This window comes from Salvia hispanica, chromosome 2 (genome assembly GCF_023119035.1).
Source record: "Salvia hispanica cultivar TCC Black 2014 chromosome 2, UniMelb_Shisp_WGS_1.0, whole genome shotgun sequence".
In the NCBI taxonomy this organism is placed as follows: Eukaryota; Viridiplantae; Streptophyta; class Magnoliopsida; order Lamiales; family Lamiaceae; genus Salvia; species Salvia hispanica.
This window is the reverse complement of record NC_062966.1, coordinates 34913117-34927345: the sequence shown is the minus strand read 5'-3', so window position 1 is coordinate 34927345 and position 14229 is coordinate 34913117. Positions and strand designations below refer to the sequence as shown.

Genomic DNA, 14229 nt, shown 5'->3' with positions numbered 1-14229 from the left:
GAGGTGAGATCTATGTCCTATCTTGCCACGCGACAACTACATTTTCTATTGATATGATAGAATAGGATAAGAGTAGTGTGACATTCAAATTAAGCATTTTATTACTAGTAGATAATAATAATAAGAAGCTGAGTAGCCTTACTCATTTCAATAATCTCAAACAAATCAAAGCGCTGCAACCAAGCCTCAAACTTACGCAATTTTTAAGTGTATGGAACTCGTCTATCTTGCTCGAAATTGAGACACGAATGGCCAGAGAGAAGTCCTGCAAACCCCTTCGACAAACAGCCCTCGACTGAACATACGGACTTGGCATAATCCAACTCTGGGAGATACATATTCCGTCTCTTGCAACTTGCATAGCTACTATTGCTCGTACATGAGTCCTGTCCTGCCTGCTCATTGTTGCCCCAGAACCTCCTCTTCGAACCGGGGTAGTTTTTCAAACCTGGCGTTTGTCCAGTAGTTTTACAAGGGAGAAATGGATTTTGAATGAGCAAAGACTAGTATCAATATATCGTTATGAGCAGTACCCGATGATGTGATCTCGCCTGGTTGGGCTTCCGCATCATTGCAGTTGCAGAATGAATCACCATGGCTTCCCCTAATCCTACGTCACATGGTATATCAATAATGTGAAGGGAAAATCATTTGTTAATGTATTCAAAAGACAAAATGGTTTCTCAAAGAATTTCATGATCAACATAGGGTAAATACATTGATTTTCTAACAATATGACTGACATTTTTAGCCCAATAAATCATTCAAGCTCAATTGGATTTGTGACAGTTTTAACATTACCCAACCTCAATATATTGGATTTGTGAAAATTTAGTCTGGATGTGATTTTCTGCATCAAAAAGCATAGTGGGCCATCGGAGAAGACATGTGACTGCCAAAGTCGATGCAAGAAATTTTAACAAATTGTCAGGCTAGATCTGTCAGAAATCATATTAGTACCATGGTTTATATGTTACTCCATGTTAAACCAATGTATTTCCCTTTAACACGAAACGACATCATTTCGTCTACATTGGCAACCACATGTCATCTTTGGTTGCCAGGAATCACTTCCGAGCTATATCACAAATCCAATTTATTGGGCTTGAACGACGTATTTATAACTTGTTGGGTTAAAATTGTAAAAAAAAGTGATAATATCAGTATATGCTAGCGTTTATACATATACTACTTATTTTGCAGTCATTGAGATGTTGTACCTGTACATGTATTCGACGAAGTCATCAATAAGTACCGGCCATGCTCCTGGTGAAGACAATTTTAAAGTGAGGACATTCAGATACATAATAACTTAAATTCCACAGTCACAATATTATATACTCCGTACTAAGTTTATATGAAGCCTCACTTCACTCGCCCACAATTTCTATTATCATTAACACATTCACAATTTCTCCTCTGAAAAGTAGTAGTAATAGGTATGACATATGAAGACAATACCTTCGGGGTCGTACCCTTCAAGATTTTCATGGACACATCGACTGAAAGCTAAAACTTGTCGCCACGTGTCCTCAGATATGTTATATCGTTGATTTTTCTGGAGATCAAGTGAGTAGCCCAAAAGGTCAATTTCGATAAACGCAGAAATTGCATCATACAAGCTTATATTGTAGTAGTAGTATACAAAAAGACCATAATTGCTAATCATTAATCAAAGTTGAAGCCCTAATACAAGAAACTTACCTCCACAAAGTTGCACCAATGATTAAGCAGACGAAACCTTCCAGATAAGACTAATCTCCACGCCATAATAGCCCTGCTTGCAGCTGGAAAACACTCATGTTATTATTAGTTGTGAAAAGTGTATTTATGTCACAGATTAAAATGCTAAAACCGGTCATCAACTTACTGATGTTTTTCTGGCCATTTTCCCGACAAATGAAGAACACAAAGTCATAAAAGCGTGAGAACTCAGAATACTCTGCCTGCGGGATAAAAGAGTACTGAGACGGACGCATCTAAAAATTGCCTTTTCGAGGAGCCAATGAGACGTTAGTAGCAAAAGATGGCACCTTACCCTCAAGTTTAGTCTTGACATCAGCTTGGACACTTCATCTAGAATCGAAACACTATAGCAGAATACGACACTTTTCAGTTCTCTTAATAGAATTCATTCCTGAAGTGTTCATTTAGAAGATCAAGCATTGAGAGGACCACAAACTGAGAGTATAGTTCTTTACAAGCAAGAACCAATGTGAAAGAAAGTAACTAAGTAGAAGAACAGGAAGTCATCCACATAGACATACAAACACCATGTTTTGTGATTGCTTCGAACTGCCAATATATGTCACAACATAATACTCTTTTTTGCATCACATTTCCTATCCAACTGAAACTATTCCACCACATTATCCTTCGGGAATAACATAAAACTGCTTAAAAACTTCACCTGTTTCAACTTTCAAAAATTCTTCTTTAAGCTGCAGCTTTCATATATGTATGCTAATATTACACATTTTTCAGATTAGACCTCAAATCTCATCTCCACGATCGAACGATTTAACTAAACTTAGTCATTTTTTCTAAATGGTTTCTCTTCACAAAATAGCTACTACTACCTTGTACTGACTTTTGGCTCCACCAATTTCCACAGCTGTGCCAATTCCTCTCTCAAGTCTCTTGTCCTCTGCAACTCTTCGTACGGACCATGATCTTCCGACTTATTTATAATAGCCCTCGATGTAATATCTGACACAAAATCATGATTCAAGAGAATCAGAACACAGTTCAAAACCTTAGCAAAATACCAACTGGAACATCAAATTTCCCCAATTTCACCTCAACTAATCTTTCCCAAAATCAAAATCTAGTCTTTGATCAAAACAACTTAATCCCTCCCCCCTCCCATCAAAACCATGAGCTAATTTAATCAACAAAATATGAAATCTTGCAAACCGACATAAACAGCCCATATTCTAAGAATTGAGAACTCATGGAAGAACATCTTAACGGTACACTAGTAAATACCAAAAAACAAAGATTCGTCAAATTCAATTCAACCAAAGTCTTACAACAAACACCCAGATTTAAAAAAAAGTAACAAAAAGAAATTGCGACGAAAAATTACCATAGTACTGACGGTAGATTTGGAAAACGTCGAAGGAAAAATCCATGGAGTAGTGGGGTTTCGCTGCGGAAACGAAATCCCAGGTTGCAAATTCACTGGGAGCGCGGTGGCAGCTGCAAACTTGAAGGATTTTGTGTTTTTAATTTTAGCAGTGTGAGATTTGATTAAACTCGAATATTCTTTAATTTGATTTTGTATTTTGGTGAATTCTTTAGGGGGTTAATAAATAGGCTTATTATAGTTTAACTTTAGCAAAAAATCTTTAATACCTTTACTTATTGGTGGCATAAATGATATTGACAGGATAAAATAGAATTGAGTTATTTTAAGCAGTACTATTTGTGTTTGGAGTGACCAATTTTTATGCAACATAAAATTTTCATAATTGTACATTAATGTAAGTAATCAATAAACGTACTCGTAAGTCGTAAGTATCCTTTTAAGAAAGTTATTTGAGATCAATTTAATTTGTGGTAGGACCGACCCCTATTGTGTACGAGAGCGAATAATTCATAGCTTTCACAACTTGGAGAAAAGTTTTATAGAAGAGAATAAATAATTAAGAGTTTTTGTTTGTGTATGATTTGAGAAAATGATACGATCATGTTTATAAATGAAGTTGAGTGGAATAAAATTAAAGAAATAGCACAAATTGGCGGTTTTTGCATAAAATCGCAAACTCTAGTAATAATTGAGTGTGGTCTTTACTATGTATAAAATCACAAAAAAATCCTAAATATTATTGCCATCAAAGATTAGAATAGTGGTGCACCGTTTTTTAGTTTCCTTTTCTTTCCAATTTCAATAGTTTGCTACTCTGAATCGATTTTACAATCATTGATAACAATTCATAGATTTATGAGACACATCAAAAGTTGGAATAAATTATTAGATTCAAGTTTTTGGACTAAGTTTTTACTTCTTTGTTTTCCTTCCACAATCACAACTCAAAATTGAAGAAGTTATGCATTAGAATATATTTTCGTCTTCCTTTTATATAGGAGTACATATTAAGCTTTATGTCAAGCTTGCATATTCTTTAACATTAGAATTTAATATATATGTACTTTGAACATTAGAATTTAATTTATATAGATAAAATTAAGATTTTATTATTAAATTTCTCATAAAGCATCTCCAATCATTTACTACAATAAACTCAAACTCATTTTTAGTGTAAATGTCACTAAACTCATACTTCACTTAAAACAAATAATCTATGGAGTAGTGTATTTTTTCTCACAAAATTCGGAAAAGTGATTTGAGTTTGTTTTAGTGTAAACCTAAAAATAGGTACTCTCTCCGTTCTAAGATCATCTCCAAGAATACACCAAAACTCAAAATAGGATAAGTATTTAGCTCAAATAGTACTAAAAAACCAATCTCATTTTTGGTTTTTGAGAAAAAAATACCTATTTTTAGGTTTACACTAAACTCAAACCAATTTTTTTTCAAATCTTGTGAGTAAAAAAAGCATAATAGAGAGAATATTCTTTTAAGTTTGAGTTTAGTGTAAATGGTTGGAGTAAAATCATATTTGATGTAACATTTACACTAAAATGAGTTTGGGTTAGTTTAAATGGTTGGAGATGCTCTAAGTAAGTTGGATCATTTCTTTTGGATACGGAAATTAAGAAATTTATATTGAATAAGTTAAATGATACTCCTTCCGCCCCCTAAAAGCATGAACTTTTGATTGGACACGAGTTTTAATGCAAAATTAGTATAGTAAGAGAAATATAGTGAGAAAAAGTGATTTAAGTATTGTTAGTGGAAAATGAGTCATGCCTCATTAAAGAGAAAATAATTTATAAAATTAGAATTTTATACATTTGTGGGATAGACTACAAAAGAAAATGTTATAGTAACACTCTTGTGGGACGAAGGGAATAATAAGATAAAAGAGAGAAAAAAATAAGGGAGATAAGAGAGAGTAAAGTATGTGATGAAGTAAAGTGGAGTAACACTTATCAGATGTTTTTTTTGTTAAAAAAAAGAAAGAAATAATTCAACTTTGTTGAGACGTCTCAAAAAGTATGACTCAACTTAGTTGAGACGAAGAGAGTGCTATTTGCTCAAAAACAAAAAAAAAGATTAATTATAGAGTATTATTGGAACTAATTCTCTATTCATTTTAAATTTTAGTGTACCATTAGAAATGGTCTTAGAAATGGTCTTAGATCACGTAGAAAAAATCTTGGCTCCAAACAAAGTAACTAGGATTTATAATTATATTAGTATAATAATTAGGGTATACTATACTTTTGTAAATTTTCAATCTATCTATTACAAGTAGAAATTCATCATATAATAGAGGAGTACTATATATTAAAAGTAACGAAATAAATAATAAGAAATTGCAGTAGAGTCCACGACATGGCTACTCAAGGTACAACAAATCAAGTGAGGCCAAACCACAACATCACTTCCACCTAAATTCCACAGTTTTCTAATCGAATCTTGGCTTACACTTCCACTACGTATGCCATGAATCACTTGCTCGTACCAAGCTACTTTGATAAGACGTAGACTTCTACCAAAATAAATTTAATATTTTGGTATTTTGCATACATTGCTCCCTCATTTCTGATAATGGATCACTTAAATCTGATTGGAGGATTTGAAGATAAAGATTGTAGAACCGGACAATTTGACTAAAATAAGGTTATGCATTTTAAATTGCTTCTAGTAAAATCTGTTAGAAAAATAACATAGTACAGAAAATCAAAGTGAACCGTACCTAAAATTACACTTCATTCTTTTTCTAAAAAACTCAATTTTTAATGAATGAAGTGTAATTTAATTTTGACATATGTGATTCAATACTAAAAATCTGTCATTAAACGCTACTAATGATGCATGTGGGATTTTTAACTAATATTACTTCATTCATTATCTATTACTCTATTTTAGAGGACAAAATGATAGTACTGATATTTTATTATATTATGATTTGAACAAGTATTTCTTTTATTTATTGTTTAAATTGTAAAAAGAAAAAATGAAGTGACAATCGTAAAGTCCAAAAATTTGTTTCAAACGTGCCAATAAAATGAGTTGAATTTGGTCATTAATCCATAGTTATGTATGTAATACTCGTTGTATTAAAGAAATACACTCCCCATCCAAATTCAAATGATTAAAATAATATTTGTTCACAAATTTCTAGAATATTCCACCGCCCTATTTACTAAACCCCGCCGTCGCGGGTCCCCACCCCCAAATATATAAAACCCGCCCCATTTACCCATTTTCCTTCTTACCAATTCCCCTCACTAAAATCAAATTCAAAAAGCAAAAATGTCTTCGTCAAATTCGGAGTCGTCGTCGGCGCCGCCGTCGCTGGAGGAGCTGAGCACCAGAGGCGCCACCGCGCTCCTCCTCCCCTGGATCCTCCGCATGGCCGCCGCCGCCGATTCCCCTCCCGGCGAGGTCGCCGTGTTCGTCCACCAGCCGACCCGATCGATAACCCTGGTGGAAGGCTCCCTCGACATGGAGTCCCTCCTCCGCGAGGTCCCCGGGAAGGAGGGGCCTCTGCCGGCGACGAAGGCCTCGATCGAGTCGCTGCCGGTGGTGCAGGTGTCGGAGGCCGGGGAGGAGTGCGCGATCTGCCTGGCGGAGTACGAGGAGGAGGAGGCGGAGGCGAAGGAGATGCCGTGCCGGCACCGGTTCCACGCGGATTGCATCGATCGGTGGCTGGGGATGCACGGATCGTGCCCGATTTGCAGATACGGGATGCCGGTGGAGGAGGGGAAGGAGGAGATGGGCGGGTGGAGGATCCATTTGTTTGTGGCGCGGGGCGGGAGGGGAGACGGGTCGGATTCGGATATGGATGTGGATATGGATATGGATATGGATATGGAAAGTGAGGAGGCGGGTCAGGGTCATGATGAGTCGCCAGCTCAGGATATGGAGATTTATGAAAGTGAATGATTTTTTTATTCTTTTTTTTTCATACATTTTTAATTTAGTGTATTAAGTTGGAGAGGTACTTGTACAATATACAAAGAAAAAAATTATTATTATTATTATTATAAAATTCACATTACGATTTGCCGATTGCAATCTTCCCACAATCAATTTTGTATGAATATAATGTAAAGGAGACAAGATTTCATTCCAGTTTTAACTTTTTAAGTCTACTTTGCTGCCCAATATGTTTGTGTAACGCTCATGCCACGTTTCAATTTGGTCATTGACAGCTCATACATACTCTATTAAATTAACTATGCAATTTAATTAATAACACAATAAATTTTTTTTTAAACACATAAGTAATATTCTAGCAATACACATCACTAAAATTCGAAAAATACGTACTTTAATAAATGACACATTATTAGCTTGTTGAATGAATGAAATAAGGTGATGAACATCATCATCGTCCGAATTGTTATCATCCTTATGTGTCCCATTCCCGGCGACGTGAGAGAGTATCCACGTTCTAAGCCATTTTGGTTTGCCATTTGTGTAGACATCATAAGCTAGTTTTTTTTATTTCCATTAACTTTCTTTTTGGAATTGGAAATTAACATGCGTATTAAATTTGTCAAATTTTTCTTATGAGAAACTTTTCATTATCTTCAACAAGCCAACAAATTATCGAGGTATACAAAGTTTTTGAAAAGGTAGTATAGATAAGGAGATTTCCTCTTTGGTTAGTTTTTCCTTTTGATATACAAAAGTAGCAATGGAATTTCACATCAATGATATTGAAGTGAAATACATACTTCTCTTTTTTCACATTTACTTTTATTAATCAATTTTTGAAAGTTATTTTCTTCCTCGTTTAGCTTTCTAGTTACATACTATGGTGAAAGACAGAAATGTGATATACACTATGAAATTTATTATTGGTACTTAGAACATGCGCAATGCCATGCGTTGAGTCTGTGCTGGCATGTTCAAACGTCGAAGGCTCGAAGCATAACACTAAGCATATTAGGGAAAAATGTTGCCATATGCTTGAGTGCGCATGCCATTTTCCTTCGCTAAATCAAGAGGTGAAACGTGACATTACATTATTTTATTATTTCGAAAATCACATTCTTAAAAAATATTGCCTAACGGCTATTACACTCCAACGACACTTTCCTTTTTTAATTTATTTTTGTCTATAAATACCCCACTTCCTCCTTTCACTCCCACCAAAATTCAATCCTTTTAAAATTTATCTCCAAAGTCTCCAACTTCTCTTTATATGTTAATTTTTTCTTTCAAATATTTTTCATTTTGATACATACGACAACGAAGGTAATTTCTCTGATAACAATAATCTGGATATTGAAATGAGCTACTATCTTGCAGACGACATTTATCTCACGTGACCGACTTATTATCGAGACCCAAAGAAAACCTGTTTTTCACTAAAGCATAGCATGCCAGAAAGAGATGTGGAATGTGCATTCAACGTGTCCAAGCATGATTCACAATCTTCAATAGGTTCGGAAACATGTGGTGCAAGTACTGCTAGTCAATTATCATGTTGCATGCATCATATTGCATGACGAAGGAGCCAACACCGCTAATTGGACAAACGAAGACATGACCGACTCCTTGACTATAAGCGATGCTCCATTTTTATGTGCTCCCACAAACTTGTGCAGCTCACCGTGAATAGACACACGATAAAGACCAATATGGTCGACTCTAGTCTCTAACATTATAGTTTAAAAAATCAAAGCATCCTTATGTCCCCCAATGATTAGGATTTTATTTCAATTGCTTCAAAAAAATCAATTTACTTGTAAAAGAAAAAGGATAAAAGAGTACTATTATATAAAACCTCTCTCAAATTTAAAAACGGATCATTTACAGGAAAACCCAAGATAAATACCGGGATGCAAACCCATCCAACTCTCTGGAAAAAGCAAGAAAGATTCATGACATGCTAGAAGTGTTTAAAAGCATCATTCATAACAGCAATAAATATTAGCAGCCAGCTATGTCTGTGACCATGATACACTATTCAAGAAAAGGAAAAACAAGGCAGATCAGTTCATAAATTTAAACCATTCTTTATTTGGGCAGTTTGTTCTTCCATAACCATGATCAGCTAACAGACACATTTCAGTAAGTAGCACCACTTGGCTTATCAAAATGTCTGAGGAAACATAGCATCATACACAATCTGATGTAGCAATGCTCGGCTCAACTTTAGTCACAACGCTCGTAATAGATGGCCTTAGATAGGACCATGGGAAAAAAGATATAGATACTATCAAGATGGTTACATGAAAAGTAGGCAAACAACAATCTTGTTGACATATAAATGCCAAAAACTGCTATGGACTTCGAGGGTCATTGCATAATGTTATCAGCTACGTAAATACGATTTCAAGAAAGCCAGTATCAGACATACAATGCTTACAAGATCATGAAGCTTCAATTACCAAAATCTAAATCGAGATCTCCATATGAAGGGGTGTATGATTCAAACCTCACTAAGAAGTTAACTATGATGACTTGAATAGCCGAAAGCAAAGCAAGACAAAATCATCTTTCGAATTCAAATGGCATCCAATTAGTAGCAACAAAATAATACATGGCACATTCCCAACACTCAAAGGGCATAATGATAAGTTCCAGTATATATTCCTCAATTAACCAATGTTCTTATTCAAATGAGCCGAATGAGCTTATTCAAATCTACAATGTTTAGATGAAGTCAACCAGGAAATAGATATGCTCATCATCATCATCAACATCATTCAAGTAACTTCCACCGTATAAAGATAAGCTATAATATCAAAGTAGATGAGCAATAAGTAAACAATATCAAGATTCAAGCCTACTTCTTTAGCTTCCGAGACAACCTCCTCGGCCCAAGAACCTCCATTCTCCCTACAGAGCATCCACACCTAGCTCGGAACACCAGCACCGCCCTCCCATTAGGTGGCGCCATCTTCTTGAGCTCGGCCTCCAGCTCCTTATGGTGATCACGAGGCAATTCGAAGAGACCCTTCTTCAACGAAGCCTCTGATAAACAACCACACTTCTTCAAACTCTCCTCTGCCTCCAATTGAATGTCGAATTCAGCAGCCTTGGTCAGGCCTCGACACCCCGGCTTCCCACACCTATTGTCCGTGCAGATGGCGATGGCGACGAGAGCCATCGCCGCGAACAGAATGCTGAGCCCTAAGCAGCCGAACACCATGGGCGCACGGACGATCTCCTCGCTCACCACGTCGACCACCTCCTCACCGAGTTCCATGGTTTTGTGGGCCAGGATTCGAGCATAGGGGTAAATTAGGAAGCCGCAGGAGGCGATTACAGCGATCAGGATCGCGACATCGATCACGGCGTAGCGAGATTGATCGCAGGCGGGGATGTTTAGCTGATTGAAGGAGATTGGATTTCTCCTACTCTTGTGCGAGTGGTGGTTGATTTGCTTGGATTTCGAACAAGGGTCGGCTGAATTAACAGATTTAGCCATACCTATGTGATGTTCAACCGAAATCGAGGTATCGAAACAGACCATTTGGATTGGGGGAAATCGGAATTGAGGGGCGGATGTCAAGATCGAAACTTTACCGACGCCCCCAAGGAAATTGGAATCGAATACCACACCTCTTCTCAAAATCACGAATTGGGGGACCGATTTCTTCACGCGCCAACGCAATCGAGAAGGGGAATGGGGAAACGAGGATGATTGGGGGATTTTGATGTGAAACAGAAGAGAGCTGGGAAGACTTATTTAGTGGGGAGTCATGATGCACGCGAACTGTTTGATTGATTAATTATATAATTGCTTAAGCTACGGCGTTCTAGAATCTGGTGATTGAATGATGAAATTTTCGTATTTGTGAATTGAATGCAGAGTCGGACACGGTGCGGAAATATTAGACCAAAGGCATAAAAATGAATAAACAAATTATCAAAATAAAAAATATATGAATAAAATATATATTCCTTTCTTGGGCTGACATTTAATGGGCCTTTCGATTTCAAATTTGTTGATTTCAATTATGATTTCAGTGTTTATGGGCTCGATTCCACAGATTTTCTCCATTTCTGGGTTGATGCAGTTTTTGGTTGGTGAATCTGTGTTCGACAACTGGCCATCATTTGACTTATTTAATCATCAATTAATTACAAGTACTAATTAGTTAATATATTCATTAATAAGCAAAATTTGCTTAAATCAGTGACTAATTGATTTGCAGAAAAGCATACCAATTAATTTACCTTATTTAATAATTAATTGATTAATTAACTAATTTGATTTCATTTATCATTAGTTAACTAATACTCAGTTTAGCTTGATTAATTATCAATCAATTCAGCATTATAAAAATGATAAGGGTACAAATGGCATTTTATCTTATTGGTAAATAATTTAGCCTAATAAACATTTCATTTATTTTAATGGAGTATCACTTTTTCTACCCGACCATTTTCTTTATCTTGAATTCGTGATTCATTTACCACCTTAAATGAATAAGTTTGAGACCAGAAAAAAATGTTTCAAAATACTGTTTTAGAACCACACAAGAAACTTTCAAAAGTCATCAATTCTAACAAATTCAGTAATCAAAGTTAATCATAAAAAAATAATTTAGATTTATCCAACTCACACGGCCACACAACAAAAACGTAATTAACCCATTAGCAAAATTACACACACACGACACAACAACACATCAAAAATAGGAGAAAGAGTAGTACTAATAGTTGACGTTTGACGACCGCAACTACTCTTTCTTGAATCCATGATTCATAAATTCTCCCTCCCAATTACATCATCAGTCATAAACAAAGATGGTATTACAACGACCAATTACCTAATTAACAAATACTATTCAACAGATTTGAATTTTGGAATGTAAAACAAACAATATTTGACATAAGCTCAAGAAATTCATTTTAGTCTATCTGGTGGTGGGCTTTTGAAGAACTGATAGCTTGAGGAAAAAACTTAATTTAATTATTTAGATTAAATAACTACCTATGTTTTGTTTCTTAGTTGCAATGAGTGTATTTAAAGTTAAGATTAATTTAAAATTGGATTCATGTTCAGTTATTACGTTGATCGGAATTGTCACATGATCAGCATATAGAAATTACTGATATCCTGAAAAGATTATGCCACTAATTATTTTAATTTTATAATATGACCTTACAGTTTACTCTATTTCAACCTTATTATTATAACCATCACATAATCACCTCTTAATTAATTACAAACGATACTTTTTTCCTAGTCATGTAATGATGTTACCTTAGATAATACTCCTTTTATTAATAAACTAATGATCAACTTATATTTAACACAAAATTAAAATAAAAGTAATTAAGAATCTTAGTCACGGACGGACCGAAATGCCACACCAAGACTCCAAATCATGGACGATGGGAATGAGTATAACAACTATTGCCCCAAATTATGTATTGAAATTTTCCGTAAGTATCGTGAGCTAGTCTACTCCGTCTAAATTTATGGTCTCGTTACATCCCCAAAAACACCAAAAAGAACAAACTATATTTGCTATTCTTTTTCTAGTAAAAGAAAAAATCCTCTCTAAAACTCACTTTTTATATACTTTAAAAAGGATATCTTTCTAAGATTCTTAAATATACTAAATAAAAGAAGAATATAGACCAAAGATATTATGATGATTTGATTAATGAATTTGGCATATTGATGCTCAAAAAGTAATTGTTTATAAAATTGAGTACGTTGCCACATCAAATGGATAAACACCTATATGGGTTTATTGGTTGATTACAAAGAAAAGGCCACATCAAATTATATGCGGTTCCAAGTGAAAGCAAAACAACAATTTAACGAAAAAGAACCTAAAAAGAGGGTGTAAAGGAAAAAAAAAGGAAGAAAGCATATAGTGATTATAACTCGAAAGAATGCAATCCATTATTCTAGTGGTCCAAAAAAAAGAACCATTTTTATGATCGTTCCATCATAACTCATAGGTCGAGTCACAAAATACATGTAAATCAAGCTAAATAATCATCAAATAAACTACTATTTTTTTTCAAATACCACATTAATAAACATAAATATTCCTTCTGTCCCATAAAATTAAACACTTTTGGGAAGAAAATATAATTGATTAAGTAAGAGAGATCAGAAGAAATCTGATAAAAAGTATTGTTCATGAAAAATGAGACTCGCCTTATTAAAAAGAGAAAATAAATCAAAATAGAAGTTACTCCCTCCATCCCCAACTAATTGGCATCATTTGACTGATACGAATTTTAAGAAAGAAATGTAGTGAAAAAGTGGATGAAAAAAGTTAATGGAACATTGGTCTTATTTTTATAATAAAATTTGAGTGAAATGAGATAGTGAAATGCAAAATCTATTACCAAAAATATTAAAAGTAGGAATGTCAATTGATTATGGACAGATAAAAAAGAAAATTAGTTTCAAGAGGCAGAGGGAATAACTAATTTTATGGAACAACTTAAAATGAAAAAATCATTTAAATTTATGGGAAGAAGGGAGGATCATTTTTTAGCTCTACCCTAATTTGAAAAGATTTCATATTGCTCAAATATGGATGGGGTAGCCAAAATCTTCAAAGATGGCTTCAAATTTAAAGTGCCACCTTTACTTTCCAACAACTTTTGCATGCTCTCTTGTCATCCACAAGAGTGAATATTTATAAAATGAAAAAACAATATTAGCAAAATTATTGTCATCCACAAGTGTGAATGCTTAATAAAATGGAAAAACCAAATTAGCAAACTGAAAAAGTTGAAAACCTTTTCCAAAGGAACTTTAAAGCACATCCAAACCATATTAAAAGATGGCATATCTATGCAATTAAAAGGACTAAAGAAAATTAGAAAAAAGTGACTATGAACGGTGGAGATTTTGTGTATACTTGCTTAGGTTAAATTGTCAAAAAAATTACGAAATTTGATCAGATCAAATTTCCGTCCTATCCTCTCATATTCAAAAAGTCTAGTAAAAGAAACTGAAATTTAGATTTATTTTTAATTGTCTCATGTTAAGTTTTTCTGGTTACTTTTTAAGCTGTAACCGAAATTCTTGTTGACGAACTTGATGAACTTCCTCTTTGACAATTTATTATTATTTAAATTGATTTGATCATTGTGAGGAGTGGAACAGGAGATGGTGTAGGAAAAAAATTAGGTGATTCGGATAATGATAGGAA

General features: G+C 34.6%; 3 protein-coding genes across 7 annotated transcripts; 1 reads left to right on the top strand and 2 right to left on the bottom strand.

The window, feature by feature from the left end:
* Window positions 1-78: 78 nt before the first annotated feature.
* On the bottom strand, window positions 79-3262 carry LOC125203770 (defective in cullin neddylation protein AAR3). Of its 5 annotated transcripts, none has more exons than XM_048102211.1 (9): window positions 3089-3262; window positions 2577-2709; window positions 2039-2090; window positions 1871-1946; window positions 1705-1787; window positions 1462-1558; window positions 1221-1266; window positions 552-604; window positions 79-448 (listed from the first exon to the last, which is right to left on the bottom strand). In XM_048102211.1, the coding sequence occupies exons 1-9, from the start codon at window positions 3132-3134 to the stop codon at window positions 204-206; spliced, it is 831 nt and encodes a 276-aa protein (XP_047958168.1). In that variant the 5' UTR covers window positions 3135-3262; the 3' UTR covers window positions 79-203. The 5 variants fall into 5 exon arrangements, with proteins under 5 accessions (XP_047958168.1, XP_047958167.1, XP_047958166.1 ...); XM_048102210.1 differs by having other exon boundaries at window positions 552-610; window positions 3089-3261; XM_048102209.1 differs by having other exon boundaries at window positions 534-604; window positions 3089-3259.
* Window positions 3263-6337: 3075 nt separating this feature from the next.
* LOC125207425 (E3 ubiquitin-protein ligase MPSR1-like) lies at window positions 6338-7153 on the top strand. The gene has a single exon (XM_048106758.1). It carries the CDS (start codon window positions 6389-6391, stop codon window positions 7019-7021), a length of 633 nt encoding a protein of 210 aa, XP_047962715.1. The 5' UTR covers window positions 6338-6388; the 3' UTR covers window positions 7022-7153.
* A 2433-nt stretch (window positions 7154-9586) lies between these two features.
* On the bottom strand, window positions 9587-10889 carry LOC125203795 (uncharacterized protein At5g19025-like). Its single transcript, XM_048102245.1, has one exon. It carries the CDS (start codon window positions 10566-10568, stop codon window positions 9879-9881), a length of 690 nt encoding a protein of 229 aa, XP_047958202.1. The 5' UTR covers window positions 10569-10889; the 3' UTR covers window positions 9587-9878.
* Window positions 10890-14229: the final 3340 nt, after the last annotated feature.